At 63.9% G+C, this 13797-nt stretch overlaps 1 protein-coding gene and 1 long non-coding RNA gene across 3 annotated transcripts in view; both read right to left on the bottom strand.

The window, feature by feature from the left end:
• AATK (apoptosis associated tyrosine kinase) overlaps positions 1-12936 on the bottom strand; it is a 40646-nt gene extending 27710 nt beyond the window's left edge. Inside the window, exon 1 of the mRNA XM_023651823.2 lies at positions 12587-12936. Coding sequence (XP_023507591.1) covers positions 12587-12668 — 82 coding nt within the window. The 5' untranslated portion in view covers positions 12669-12936. The remainder of the gene's footprint in view (positions 1-12586) is intronic.
• Positions 487-6443, bottom strand: LOC138916080 (uncharacterized). Of its 2 annotated transcripts, none has more exons than XR_011422747.1 (2): positions 5154-6443; positions 487-4731 (listed from the first exon to the last, which is right to left on the bottom strand). It is a non-coding gene; the product is annotated as an uncharacterized lncRNA (long non-coding RNA). The 2 variants fall into 2 exon arrangements; XR_011422746.1 differs by having other exon boundaries at positions 487-4728.
• Positions 12937-13797: the final 861 nt, after the last annotated feature.

The raw sequence follows: 13797 nt of genomic DNA, 5'->3' as shown, positions 1-13797 counted from the left end.
CCAGGCCACCAGCCTCCACTGCATGGCCTACCCCTGCCCAGCCTCCTCGGGGCGTCTGTGGCTTCCAGGACATCCATCACCCAGGACAGGAGCCATCTTCCAAAAGCACCACCCACCAACGCCCACTCTGAGCCCTCCAAGCTGACCCCTAACTGCCCAACTGCTGGCCATTCCCCCACTCTGCCTCCATCCTCACTGTCCCCTCGGCTTGGCTCAGTCCCAGCACCCCTGGGGGTCTGAGACCCACAGCACCCAGGAACCACTTCTGGGGAGAGAGGGCGGGCCCATCAGCCTCTCCAGCCTCAGTGCCCAGTGCCTCAGTTTCCCCAGTCTACTTGGAGGGGCCACACCCTGCCGTCTGGCCCAGCAGCTACTCTGAAGATAATAGCAATCTAATCCACTAGGATGGCCATGATTTTTAATTTTTAACTTTTTTTTTTTTTTGAGGAAGATTAGCCCTGAGCTAATATCTGCTGCCAATCCCCCTCTTTTTCTTTTTGCTGAGGAAGACTGGCCCTGAGCTAACATCCGTGCCCATCTTCCTCTACTTTATATGTGGGATGCCTGCCACAGCATGGCGTGCCAAGCAATGCCACGTCCGCAGCTGGGATCTGAACCAGCGAACCCCAGGGCACTGAAGCAGAACATGTGAACTTAACTGCTGCGTCACCGGGCCGGCCCCCATGATTTTTAAAAATGGAAAATAAGGGTTGGTGAGGATGTGGAGACACCGTGAGGAAGTCTGACGGTTCCTCGCTGCGACACCACGTGATCCTGCTGACGAGGAGTGTCCAGAACTGACGAGTCCCCAGAGACAGAAAGCTAGTGGGCGGTTGGCAGGGATGAGGGGGATGTGGAGGGACTGCTGGTGGCACAGTGCATTTTTGGGGGGTGATCAGAATGTTCTGGAACTAGATAGAAGTGGTGGTTGCACAAGGCTGTGCACACACTAAATGCCCCTGCATCGTCCACTTTGGAATGCTTAATTTTACATTATGAGAACTTCACCTCAGTTGAAAAAACTTCTTAAGGGAGTAGTCTGATACCCCCGCAATGTCCGTGCCCCCGGCTGGCTCGCTGCTCTCTCCCCAGAGCCCCTCTCCGCTCTGCCACGAGGTGCCCATAGCCTTCCTCCTCCTCAGGGAGCTGCCCAAACCCTCTTGGAGCAGATGACAGGCCCGCGGGACCCCAGTGCAGCCCTGGCACGCCGCATCACCACGCAGGAGGGCCGGACGTGGGGCAGCCCGTCCAGTCTCCCTGCCACACCCCGTCCCACCCCTGAAATTCGATGGATGCTCTTTCCTATAGTCGAAGGCCAGGCTGAGAGCGGTCCCCTCTTGCAAGTCAGGACAACATGGAGGCCAGGACCCCGTCTGCACGCCCACCCCCCATACACGCCCTGTGCCCACCAACCACCAGGTGCAGCACCCTGTCCTGGCCCCCGACTCGCCCTCCCTGCCCCCTTGCAGGAGAGGAGTTCTCAGACCCCTCCCAAGGCTGAGCCACTTTGAATCCCCCCACGGGGTCAGCACTGGTGCACCCACTCCAGGCGCTGGTTGTCTGCCAGCTCCATTGCTCTGTGCAGCCCGACACCCACCCCGTGCTCCCCCACCTTGTAACGCACTTGGTCAGAGCTGGCCTTGAAGGCCACTGCCTTCCTTCCTGGCCCCGGGAGCTGCTCCATTGGCCCACAGCACCTCGCCACCCCATGTGCATGGACACCAAACACCGGTCCAACCCCCACCAGCCTGTGGTTCCAGTGGGAGTGGTCTGGACGTCCGAGGGGGCCCCCTCCCCAGCCCGGTCAGTGAGCCCTGGGCTCCGAGTGAGACAGCCACACCCCGGTATTTCCGGTGCACCAAGTTTTACACGAAGTGCCCCAGCTGTCCTGCCCAGGGCCAGCACAGCCCACGGGGGCTCATGCTCAGGGGTCACCAGCAGGCCTGGGGCGGGGCCTTGGCCGGGCATCTGAGGACATCCTGGCACCAGCTCCCTGCCCCCCGCGCCTGCCCGGTGATGCAAACAGGATCTCATGCAGGAAGGAACTGTGTAACCCAAGCAGGCATTTCGCTGAGTTAAGAGGGTGAGGCGAGTGAACAGCACTAAGGATGGTGGTCTGGTTGGCCAGGGTGTCAGGGGCCAACGTCCCGGGGGATCCCGGAATGGCTCTTCATCTGTCTTGATAACTCCACCTCCCGGCCCCCAGCTGAAGCAAGCAGCAGGATTCTGGGGGTGTGCGGGACCGGAGGTACAAGCAGGGGTCGCCCCGTACCCCATGAGTATCCTGAGGGCAGATCCAGTGCTGGGGAGCCTGTGAGGCAGAGTTTCTGGTCAAGGGTTGTCCCAAGGGCCCAGACATGGAAGTTTCTTTCTAGAGGAACAGAATTCCCAAGTGGGGACACGGTGGCCCTCACCGGGTGGAGAAAGAGAAGCCAGGTCTCAGCACCCGTGTGGCCGGGCCGGGCGCCTCCCGAGCTCGACCCAGGCCCAGCCCACCTGTCTCCTCTCACTTCTCCCCCAAGATCTCTGGGGTCAGGTGGAGAAACGGAAGGACAGGCCCAGCGACTGAAATCTGAGCCCTGACTTGTCCACAAGCGAGACTCCCAGGGGCTGGGGTAGGAGTGGCCACACACCAGCCTCCTGGCCCCAGCACACCTGCCTCCTCCTTCAGCCTCCCAGGACGAAGACCACATCTGCAGGATGCCCCCTATCCTGAGAGCTGGCACTGCATCGGGGGCAGTCACGGACCATCGGCGGTCCCAGCTGAGCCACCACCCAGGCTCTCCTCTGGCCCTGGAGGGAAACCGAGACCTACCCTCCCCATATCAGAACCCAGCTCCAGGCAGGGGTGCAGACAGACCCCATGCCCACAGCTGCCTGGCTCCACCCCCAGCAAGGGAGAGGGGCCCGAGGGGCGCCTGGGAGGGAAGCCGGTACCCCGCTGCCCCCACCTCAGAACCTTCCAAACCCCTCCACCCCAATGTTCCAGTCCCCTAATGTGCCCGGACGTATGTGGGCACCGTCAGCCTCGTGGAGGATGGTGGGTGCCGGGGGCGTGCAGGGCCGGCCCGGTGCTGGGAGGGACCGGGGTCAGGGGAGAAGGTAATTGGGACGGTCTCGCCCCCCAGGGCAGACGGGTGGGCATGAGCTGAAGGCACCATCTCCCCCAGAGAGGGAAGCTGAGTGTCCCGTGGCCAAGGAGAGGCCGCAGCTGTTGTGCCAGCTAAGGGTAACCTAGCGCCAGGCCCAGACCCGGCAAAGGCCACAGGACTCGCGGACAAACAGCTCAAAGGCACACGTGCTCATGGCCCTCCACCGGGCAGAGGGCCCACCGAGGCAACGTGGCCTTGGGCCATGTGGGTCACACCACAGGAGGGTCCTCTCCCAGACCCGGGACCTCAGGTCCGCAGAGGGCACTAGGTAGTCGGTGTGGCCATTGTCACCTCCCTCCTGCCGTCAACGTGGGTCAGGAACTAAAACGTCACCCAGAGCCTAAGAAAGGAACCCTCAGGCTCTGCATCCCGCCACCCGCAGTGGGGGCTTGGGGGGGCTTCCCCCCCAGAGCAGGGGTGGAACACACAGACACACACACAGACACACACACACATACACAGGCTTGTGCTCAAACGCACACATGCACACATGGATGCCACACATAGGCTCACACACAGACATGTTCACATACACTCCCACGTTCACATGTGCACTCACATGTTCCCACCCAGCCACACTCACACACGCATTCTCCGTCCTCACACCTGCACTCGAACACATGCATATGCACTCACACGCACAGGTATGTGCATGGTACTTGCACACCCACACATTTACACACCTACTCTCACACTCCCAGCAGTCACACACGTTTATACCCACTCGTGTGCACACACACCTCTCACACCAGGATATGTGCTCTCACACACGCACGGGCAGTGTGGTGGGGGGGGCACCCAGCCCCATCCCCTTTGTGCTGGGACCAGCATCCACTCCCCACTGGTGTCTCCCGAGTTCCCACCCGGCCAGTGCTGGACACAAACACAGGGACAGAAGGAAGTTCCCCAACTTCAGCTCTGGCCGGTGACATCCTCCTGCTGACACGTGAGAAAGCCGGGGCCTGGTCACCACCAACACCAGAGGCTCCTTGACACTTTCCCCAGTGCACTGGGGCCCAGCCCCAGGGCCAGTCCTGGGGCAGTGTGGGTGTCCAGGATGCCCCCGATCTCCAGTCCCCAGTAGTTGAGAAGCTCCCAAGGGACAGCCAGCAGGGGCGGCTTGGTGGGGTCCAGATGAGAATGGGGTGACACGGGGGCTATGGTCCCTGTGTCTCCACTCCTGGGGCCCCCCCCCGACCAACACACACTGTCCCCTCTGCACGAATGCTCCTCCCACTTGGCCTTCAGCCTCTGGCCACCTGTCCTTCAGAGACACACACACCCCTCGGCCCCTACTCCCCTGTGTGTGACGCCTCTGGAGGGCCTTCCCATTTCGTTCACCTGGGGATCTGCCCTGACGCCTGCCAGGCACCAGGTCACCTCAAGGGACCCAAGCTGGATAGATGAGTCCCTCTCTCGTGTGTAGGCCAGGGGAGCGTTGGAGAAACAGCTGGGCAGAGGCCAAGGAGCCGCCAGGCTCAGACTCACCCGAGGGAAACCCAGAGGGGCACAGCCAACCCGGGAAGGGTCTCTGAACGCACCTTGACCACAGTCAGTTTCAGACAGGACTTGAGGGCTGCTGGCCACAAGAAGGAACAGAAACCAGAATCTGACGTGCCGGCTCCCGCTCCACCCCCGGCTGTTAAGGACGGGTGGCGGGCAACCCAAGCCCAGAGCTCCCTGCCATCCTCGCCGCCAAGTTTCTGCCTGGACCCCCACAGGGGGAGGGGAGTGGGGCAAGGCTGCCCAGGAAGCAGGACAGAGGGGACAGTGCCCGGGCCAGATGCAGCCTCTGCGTGGGCAGGAATGCACCCAGGGGTCTGGGAGAAGGAGCCGGCGGTGGCCCTGCCCGCCCAGAGCAGGCCCCACCGAGGGGCCAGGACAGCTCCCTCCCAGATCCAGTGGCCCCCAGAGGCCCGAGTGCTAGTCCAGGGGTCCAAGCAGGATCATTCCTCTAGTCATTGATCCCCAGGGGCCAGAAACCACCTCTCGGACGCCTACCTCGTGCCAAAAAGATTTCAGGCAGCTTCCCGGGACAAACAGGATGGCCTACACCCTTGGTGTGCTGTAAATGCTTGACAACCGGCTCTCCGGAAAAAGGAAAGAGGTCGGTAGCAGTCCCGAAGTGTAGCGTTCTCCAGCTCCCGCGGTGCAAAGGCTCCCGCCATGGACTGTCTCAAGCTACCAGCGTGACGTCACTGTGCCCCGAGTCAGTGGTGGGAAAGACGTGCACTGTCCACCGTCGGTGCCAGCTCACCCTGCAGCCCCACGGCACCAGGCGAGCACAACCTCCACGAAGTGAAAACTCGAGCCGTGACACACATATCTGACGAAGCAGCAGGTCCCAGGATATGTAAGTACTACCCACAAACAGAGAAGGAGGAGCACAAAGGGTATTCACAGGAGAGGACCCCAAACCTCCAGGACCCGGAAAGGCGCCCCACCGTGTGAGGCAGTGGGAAAGGCAGGCAGACGCCACGCTCCCAAGATCACTGAAGTGCAAAGGGGGACAATGCCAAGCGCTGGGGACGGGGGCTGTGAATGTCATAGCCCAGGGTGCCCACTAAAGCTGCCCCAAGACCTAGGCCCACTCCTGGTGTGCCCACAACAGGAGCAGGTGGAGAGAGAGACGGAAGACCCTGGGGGCACGATTCACTGATGTGAAACGTCCAGACAAGGCGACCCTCCAGGGACAGAAAGTGGATGGGGTTGCCCAGCGGCATAGTGGTTAAGTTCACGCGCTCTGCTTCGGCAGCCCAGGGTTTGCAGGTTGGGATCCTGGACTCAGACCTAGCACCGATTGTCAAGCCACTGTGGTGGCATCCCACATAAAATAGAAGAAGACTGGCACAGATGTTAGCTCAGGGCCAATCTTCCTCACCAAGAAAAAAAAATGTAAGAAAGTGGAAGAGTGGCGACAGGGCTAGCGGGAGGAGGAATGGGGAGTGACGGCAGGTGCGTATGCGTTACTACTGGGAGGACAAGAGTGCTAAAACTGACAGTGGTGATGGTTGCACAAGTCTGAGAATAAGTAAAACACTGAAGGATATACTTTAAACAGATGAATCGTATGGTATGTGAATCATATCTCGATAAAGCTGTTAGAGAGAGAATAGAGAGAGAGACCGAGGGAGGGACTGAGCCAGGATGCTCACGGCCACACTGCGTGGAGGAGCCCAGGGCCGGGCAGAAGGTAATGTCCACCCACAGCGCAGCAGAACCTGGTGAGCTGCGCACCCGGTGGCATACCGCCAGCAGAGGGAGCGGGCTACCCCGACACACTCCACACGAGCCCACCTCAGGCGTGAGGCTGAGCGCGAGCAGCCAGCGTTTCTCCTCATGTGCTGCATCCAACGGAAAGTCGAGCCTTCTCTCCAGGAGGCTGCGAGCAAATCCTGAGTGGGTCTCACAGCTCTCGGAGCCCGACCACCTGCAGGGACCACAAGCGGCTCCACGGCTCCAGGCAGCAAACGCAGACGGGAACCACCACATCCCCTGACAAGTGACTGTCTGCCCGGTGCCATCCTGGCTGGGCCCTGAGACTGGACTGGTGGCCCCAACCAGGACTAGTGGCAGAATCTGCAGGGCCCCTTGTTCAAAATCGTTAAGAATTTCAAGTTGGCAGGAGCAGAGCACGAAGCCCTGCAGGGACTCTCCCCAGAGCCAGGCCCCCTGTGAGGACCCCCCCCGCCGCAAGATGCACCATTCTGCTCCCCATCTCATACCAGCCTCAGTGCAGGGGTGACCTCGGCAGGGCCCAAGCCTGGGCCCCAGGTTCCCGTGTCCCTGGCTGGCCCACATGGACAGGCAGGTTGTCTCCCTGGCCAGCCCGAGGCCAGCTGGTCAGGGCTGCCCGATGCCATGTGCCCAAGCCAGTGGGTGAGTGGGAGCCGCACTCCTCTCCCTCGGGGAAAGGTGGCCTGCAGGGCCGCGCCTGGCCCTCCAGAAGCTGGCCAGCATCCTGCTGCCTCACCTCACACCCCCTGCAACAGGTGCCCCCAGCCTGGCGCTGGCTGGCCCTGCCCACTCCCACGCTGCCCCTCGCCCTGGCAGGGCCAGAGCAGGGCCAGCCTCAGGACTACAGCCCCCAGCCCGGGCCGAGGGGACAGTGTCCATCCGCCCAGAAGGCCCGTGCACTTACCCGGCTCAGGCAGCCACCTAACCCCAGAGGGACCCTCGGGAGCTGCCACCCATGCTGGGCACCCTAGCCCGGCCCCCCTGCCTTCACTCCCTCCCCGCTTCCTCCGAGGGCAGGAGGCTCCTCTGAGAGAGGCAGGCAGGCAGGTCCTGTGGCCACCTCACCTTCTTCCAGAAGCCTCTGGGGGGGTGGCTGCCCGGTTCACACAGAGGAGGGGCAGGCAGGCGTGGCCCCAGACAGTCCCCAGGGCCCAGAGCGCCCTGTAGGAGCGTGTGGGCTGCCCGAGCAGCAGACCACAAACTGGGGGACCCCTGCAGGGTCTCAGCTGTGGGCAGATACCCCATGTCAGGGCCGTGCTCCCCCCAGGGCTCCAGGGGACGATCCCACCTCTTGCGGCTCCTGGAGGCCCAGGCGTCCCTTGGCTGGGGGCTGCATCACTTGAGTCTCTGCCTCCACTGGCACACGGCCCCTCCTGCTCGCTCCCAGGTCTCCTTCCGCTTTCCCTCGTGCAGACCCCAGACACTGCATTTAGGCCCACCCTAGTCCAGCAGGACTTCATCTTCATTTATAACATCTCCCAAGACCTTCTTTGCAAACAAGGTACCGTTCTGAGGCTTCAGATGGGCTTGCATTGTAGGGGGACGCTATGCCACCACACCCCAGGAGCCCACCGAGGTGGGGAAGGTGGGGTGCAAGGAGGAGCACATTTTGCAGATGGAGGATGGGTGCATACACCCCAAGGCCATGACTGCGGGTGAAGGGGCCAGGCGCGGCCCACCCTCAGGAAAAGCTCTGTGGCCAGGTGACAGGGGCAGCCTTTGTGGGCCAACCACTGGGAGGAACAGCTCCAGGCCCCCCGAGCCTCAGGCCACCTGCTCAGGGCACAGGCGTCCCTGCCCACTGAGACTTCGGGGTGGTTACAGCTCCTGACTGAAATGAGAGCAGAGGTGGAGCTGAGGGCCAAGGGAAAGGCGGCGGGGGATCTGGTTCCCCCTCCCCAGTCATGACCTTGACCCCCACCTAGGGCAGCGAAAGTCAATGTCAGGATAGGGCTGAGGAGGTGATGACCACGCCATGGCTGGATGAAGCAGGGCCGAACAGGAGGTCGGGGGCCACAGCACAAAAGGCCCTGGGCCGGGACTAGGTGGGCCTCATGGGCTGGACCCCCAGAGACAAGGTAGCAGGAACTTCCACACATGAAAGCCAGGGGCATCAACACACCTGGTTCAAACTCACCCAAGGCCGGGGAAAGGGTGTGGCCTCGGAGGGACCAGGGTCCAGGCCAGCCCCAAGCTCAGGCTCTGCTAGACAGGAGGAGTATGGGGGCGGCCAGCCCGGGGGTGTGGGGCCAGCGGGTCAGGAGGCCATGCTCGAGGGAACTGAGCCCCAGGAGGCCCCCCCACCCACAAGGAGGTGACTGCACACTTTAAACAGTGGGCTCTGTGCCAGCAAGTGTGCACAAAGCAGGTGTGTGAGTGTTCACCTATGTGAAGGTGTATGTGTGCACGTGTGGGGTGTAGATGTGTGTGTTTACAGGAGTGTGTGTGAGCACGCGTATGTGTGGGTGTATTGTGCAAACGTAGGTGTGATGTTTACACGTGCATGATGGCATGTGAGCATATGTACATGCATGTGTGCATTCGTGTGTGTATTCACGTGCGAGTGCATGTGTGCACTTGAGTACCCGTGTGCGCGCAGCTGCACAGGTGCACGTGGGTGCAGGGCCCCGTGGGGGAGAAAGAGCCCCCATGGAGGGAAGGGCAGAGCCTGGCTTCCTGGAGAATGTGCTGGAATGCAAAGAAATTGTCTTCCCTCCCCCCATGCCCAGAGGGGATCATGACCTCCCACTACTACCCTTCCCGCGCTGGCCCACACCCCACAGACCCCCCAACAGCCACAGCTTCCACCGGGGCTGCAGAGGTCAAAGGGCACAGTCCAGGAGGGCCCGGCAGCATGTGCCCCCAGCCAGGCCCGGGCAGCAGGCAGTGAGCGTGGGCCCTCAGGCTTGAGAACCGCTGCCAGGGCGCCTCCACCAGCCAGGGAGCAGGCTCCCAGGCCCCCCCAAGCCCACTCTCAGGGTGCCCTCTCAGCCCTCAAGTCCCCCAAGTGCACCTGTGCCTGTGCCAGCTCAGACCAAGCCCGGCTGGCACACACGCCCTCCGCCTCACCCTGTCAACGCTGTCACCCTAAGGCCCGGCGTGCCCAGCCCTGCACTGGCACCGCTCACGCTCCAACACCAGTGAGCAGGCTGCCGGCTGAGGACGTGCGCCGGGCACAACGCCAGCCAAGAGCGCCTGCGGGCGGGGTCAGGGCAGGGGCTGCCTGGTCCTCCCCGAGCTTCCCCAAACTCAAGTCCCGCCCACCCGTCAACAGTGACCCCTGCCCAGAAAGCACAGCGCCCTGACCTGCTACCTGCCCAGCCCCTGCTGAGGCCAGGGGTCGCATCTGGTCAGCCGAGGCTGAAGAGGGCGAGAAGCAAGGTCAGCCCCCTGCCTTGGGGCGCTCTGGTGGGAGAGGCAACCCCGGTTGCCTTGAGGCTACACCATCCCTCCCTCCTAGTCTGGCCCAGCTGTTCCTGACCCCCACATGGCACCCCCATCACCGCTCAGTTCTTGGCTTCCATGCCCCACCTACCTGGTCTCCCCAAGGTGAGGTTTCACCTATACAGGGCTGAGTCTCAGAGAGGTTGAGTGACCAGCCCAAGGCCACACAGTGCTGACGTCATGGGACTAGGACTGCCAAGGAATCCCCACAGTCACCCACATCCTGGGGAAGAGCTGGGCCTCAGAGGAGGCAGCCCTTCCAGAGCCTCGTCGACACCGGCCCGCGTAGCCCCAGGAGCACGCACTCAGGCCTGGCCCCCTCCAGGGCCCTGGCCCGAACATATCTGAGAGGTGGGGGGGCGTTGGTTTAAATGAGGCCCCTCAGCCCCCAGGTCACACTCGAGCATGGTCCTCAAACTCAGCCCACTTCTCTTGACGTAACTGCCAGCAATGCCACCCCCTCTATGGAGACTGCCACAGAATCCCAGGACGGATGCAGAGCCGACCGTGGGCAGCAAGGCCTCTCCTGGTGATGCTGTGAGGACCCTCTGCCCAGGCGCGGCCCCTCTGTCCACCCCTGCCTGTGAGCAACCACATAAACAAACTCCGAGACAGCCGTGGACATGAGTCTCTCCTGCCCTCTGGGTTTGGTGGACTCCCAGCGGGCCCCCCCCCCCCCCCGCCCCCAGATACTGCAGACCTCAGAAAGAACCATCTCTCTCCCTTAGGGGATTGAAAAAAGCCACGAAGCCACTGTGGCCTTGTCTCTGTGTCCCCCTCCCCAACGGAGTCCCGGGTTATTGAGGGTCCAGTTTTCCCCAGGCACACAACGGCACCCAGGGCCTGGTATGTGGGGGAGGAGCAGATGTTAGCGTCCTGATCCCACTTTACAGATAAGAAAGCTGAGGCTCAGAGTGAGGGCGGGCAAAGGGACTCCAGGGGGTGGGAGCAGGCTCTGAAAGCCGGGCCTTTAGTAGGGGGCAGCGAACCCAACCCCTCCTCCTCCCTGCCACCCACGTGGGGGCCAACACGGAGCCCTGCACCCCAGCCCCACAGCCTGCTACCCAGGGCAGGCCCTCCTGCCGTGCCCGCCGTGGGATACAGCTCTCCCCTTTGCTCGGCCTGCAGACAGGAGACCTCCCCTGGCCTCCTGACAACTTTCTCCCCTGTAAGTCATTAAACCGACACGTTATAATTACACTGATCACACCTGTTTACCCGAACACTTGCAAGAAATGCGAAGGCCCACTGTTTCTCTAAGGTGGAGGAAGGGTCTCTGCTCCGGCCACACCTGGGTGTAGGGAGGGGTAACTGACCCCCACATGGGGCAAGTGTGGGCACCGCGAAGAGTGCAAGAGGCAGGGCATGGGGAGGCCTCCATGCTGGGTCAGTCCTGGCACCACCCCCTGCCAACAGCTCCAAGGCCGGCAGTCCTGAGGCTGGACCCCCCGCTCCCAGCAGGCTCACTGCCTGGAACGCCAGCCCAGAGCCTCCTGGCCCCCTGTCCCTAAGGGTTGTCTGGTCCTGGGGCTGCTCAGCAGGGCACCTCCAGCCCCCGCCCTCAGGGCCCAGCCAGGGCTGCAGCCGCCCGGATTCTGGGCCATCCACTAGCGACACCATGTTCTCCAAGTCCCGGGAGTTGCCTGGGAAGTCATTTCTGAGCGAGTGACACCCACACCCTAAGCCCAGCAGACAGACCTCCCGTCAGCTCCCCTCCCCCAGGAGCAAATGCCTTCAGATGGGGCCGTGCCCAGGGGACCCTACGCATTGCTTCACACACTGGCCCTCCTCCAAGGCGAGACCCAGGAGAGCCCGTCACATGGGCGCCCAGCTTTGTTTTGGCTGGATTAGCCTGTGCCAGAGGCCCAGTGACAAGTGGGTGGGACTCTGAGCCCCTGGGCCAGGGCAGGCATTTACCTCCCCCTCAGGCCAAGAGGGGGCTGGAGCTGGCCGAGGCAAGGGGAAGAAAGCCTACCACCTCCTGGTGACAGATGCAGGCCTCCAGCCACCGGGGCTCCCTCTGCCCACCCCGGCTGCGCACTGCCGCCAGGAGGCCAGGCAGCCACCGGTAAACACGCTGCCAGGGCCACCGGCCTGGCGGGGTAAGAGGTCCCCTGCAGCTGGCTTGACAGCGCCACCTCGGCCTCCCCCACTGTCCAGGGGGATCTGGGCACCCACTGAGGCCTGTCCCTTGAGCCTCTGCCCAGTGGGCTCTGTCCGGAGGGCCAGCCACTGCTCCCACCTCCCCATGCAGGCTGCCTGGTGGTGGGGCAGGGCTCCCTGGAACCGGCTCCCAGCCTGGGAAGGAGGTTCCCACGCTCAGGCTGTAGACAGCAGGGGCCAGGGTGGCCTGGGCCCCAGGGGACACTCCCACACCTTCCCAGGGCTCTCAGTCCTGGCCTCCTCCTCCCCTGGACACCTGGGACCAACCCTAGCCCTCCTGCCCCAGTTACCTGGAGGCATCCACAGAGACACAGGCTGTGCCTCCACTGCCCACCAGGCTGCCGGAGGCCTCAGCTGTACCGGCGCCAGCCCCAAGGTGTACCCACCTCCACAGATCCGGGCCTCTGGGGGACCCTGCCCGTTCCTTCTGCCGCGGGCTCCGCTCAGGGTGGGGAAAGGGTTAATTTCCATGCAAAATAGGAAATCAGTGGCTCAGGAAGCATCATGTCCGCAGTGGGGGGACGTGAAGCAGGACCGGCAGGTTTGGGGCCGCGCAGAGGGCTGGCGAGGGGCGCGGCCAGCGGACTCACCGGGGTCGAAGTGCGAGCTGAAGGCGAAGCTGGGGTTGAAGAAGGACGACGACATGGCCAGGGCCAGCAGCGCGGCGGGCATCCCCAGGCGGGCGCAGCGCTCAGGACGCCCGCGGCCCCGGCCCGCGCCGCGCCATCGCCCGAGCGGCCGCCGCAGGTGCGGAGCGCGCCCTGCCTGCCGCGCCCCCGAGCGCCCCAGCCACAGCCACCGGGCCGGCGGGGTGCGGGGTGCGGATGCGGGCGGCGGTCGGGGCCGGTGCCGGAGCGGGCGGCGGCGACAGACGAGGCGCCTCCGCCCGGCCGGCCGCGGCGCCGCGGGGCTCCGGGCTGGTGCAGTCCGAAAACACTGGCGGGAGCGCGCGCGGGGGGGGACTCCCTCCCCGGCTGGGGGGGCACGGAGACGCGAGGAGCACCAAGGCAAGTTGGGGCGCGGAGACGTTTGGGGGCACAGAGGCACGGGGGGAGCACAGAAACGCAGGATGGGAAACTCGGAGACGAGGAGGGGGGGCACGGAGGCGGGGGGAGGGGGGCGCTCGGAGGCGGAAGGTGCACGGAGTTGGGGGCACGGAGGCGGGAGGGTGCGCGGCGGCGCGGGGTAGGCACCGCGGCCCGCGGAGTACGGCGGCACACGCGGGGGTGGGCACCGTGTCACGCAGGAGGAATACGAAAGCGCGCGCAGGGTGGCCGGAGGCGCGCGCAAGGGGCCCACGCGCACGGGGCTCGGGGCCGGCACGCGGCCTGCACACGCAGGTTTGGGAGGCAGCTCGGGGTCTGGTCCCCGCGCCCTTTGGGCGGCTCCGGCCCTGGTGGGGCGGGGGGACTATTTGTGCACGAACCGCCCGCGCCTGTGCCACGCTGCGACAACCGTGCAGAAGGAGCGGCCGCCCCCGCCCGGGAGTGAACAGCGCCGGGCGTTTAGGGCGGGCGCAGCGGCGCCGGGCACCGAGGGACCGTCCCCTCCCCGCCCGCCGCGCGCCCTGCCGCGCCATCTTGCACCGATGCGGTGGCGCTGCAGGAGGGCGGGCGGGGCCGCGCAGGAGGCTGGGGACGGGCAGGCGGGGACCAAGGCCCCTTCCCCCGGCTCCCCCCCAGTGGGAGTCGGGAGAGTTACAGTGTAGCCAGATTTGCCGAGTTGAGTTTTATGTAACTTGGGTTGCTCACTCGGTTGCTCATCCATCCATTCATTCTCTGGCCAGATGAGCAAAACCCCT

This window comes from Equus caballus, chromosome 11 (assembly GCF_041296265.1).
Source record: "Equus caballus isolate H_3958 breed thoroughbred chromosome 11, TB-T2T, whole genome shotgun sequence".
Classification (NCBI taxonomy): domain Eukaryota; kingdom Metazoa; phylum Chordata; class Mammalia; order Perissodactyla; family Equidae; genus Equus; species Equus caballus.
Note: the sequence above shows the minus strand (reverse complement) of the source record. Positions and strands in the feature narration are given on the sequence as shown.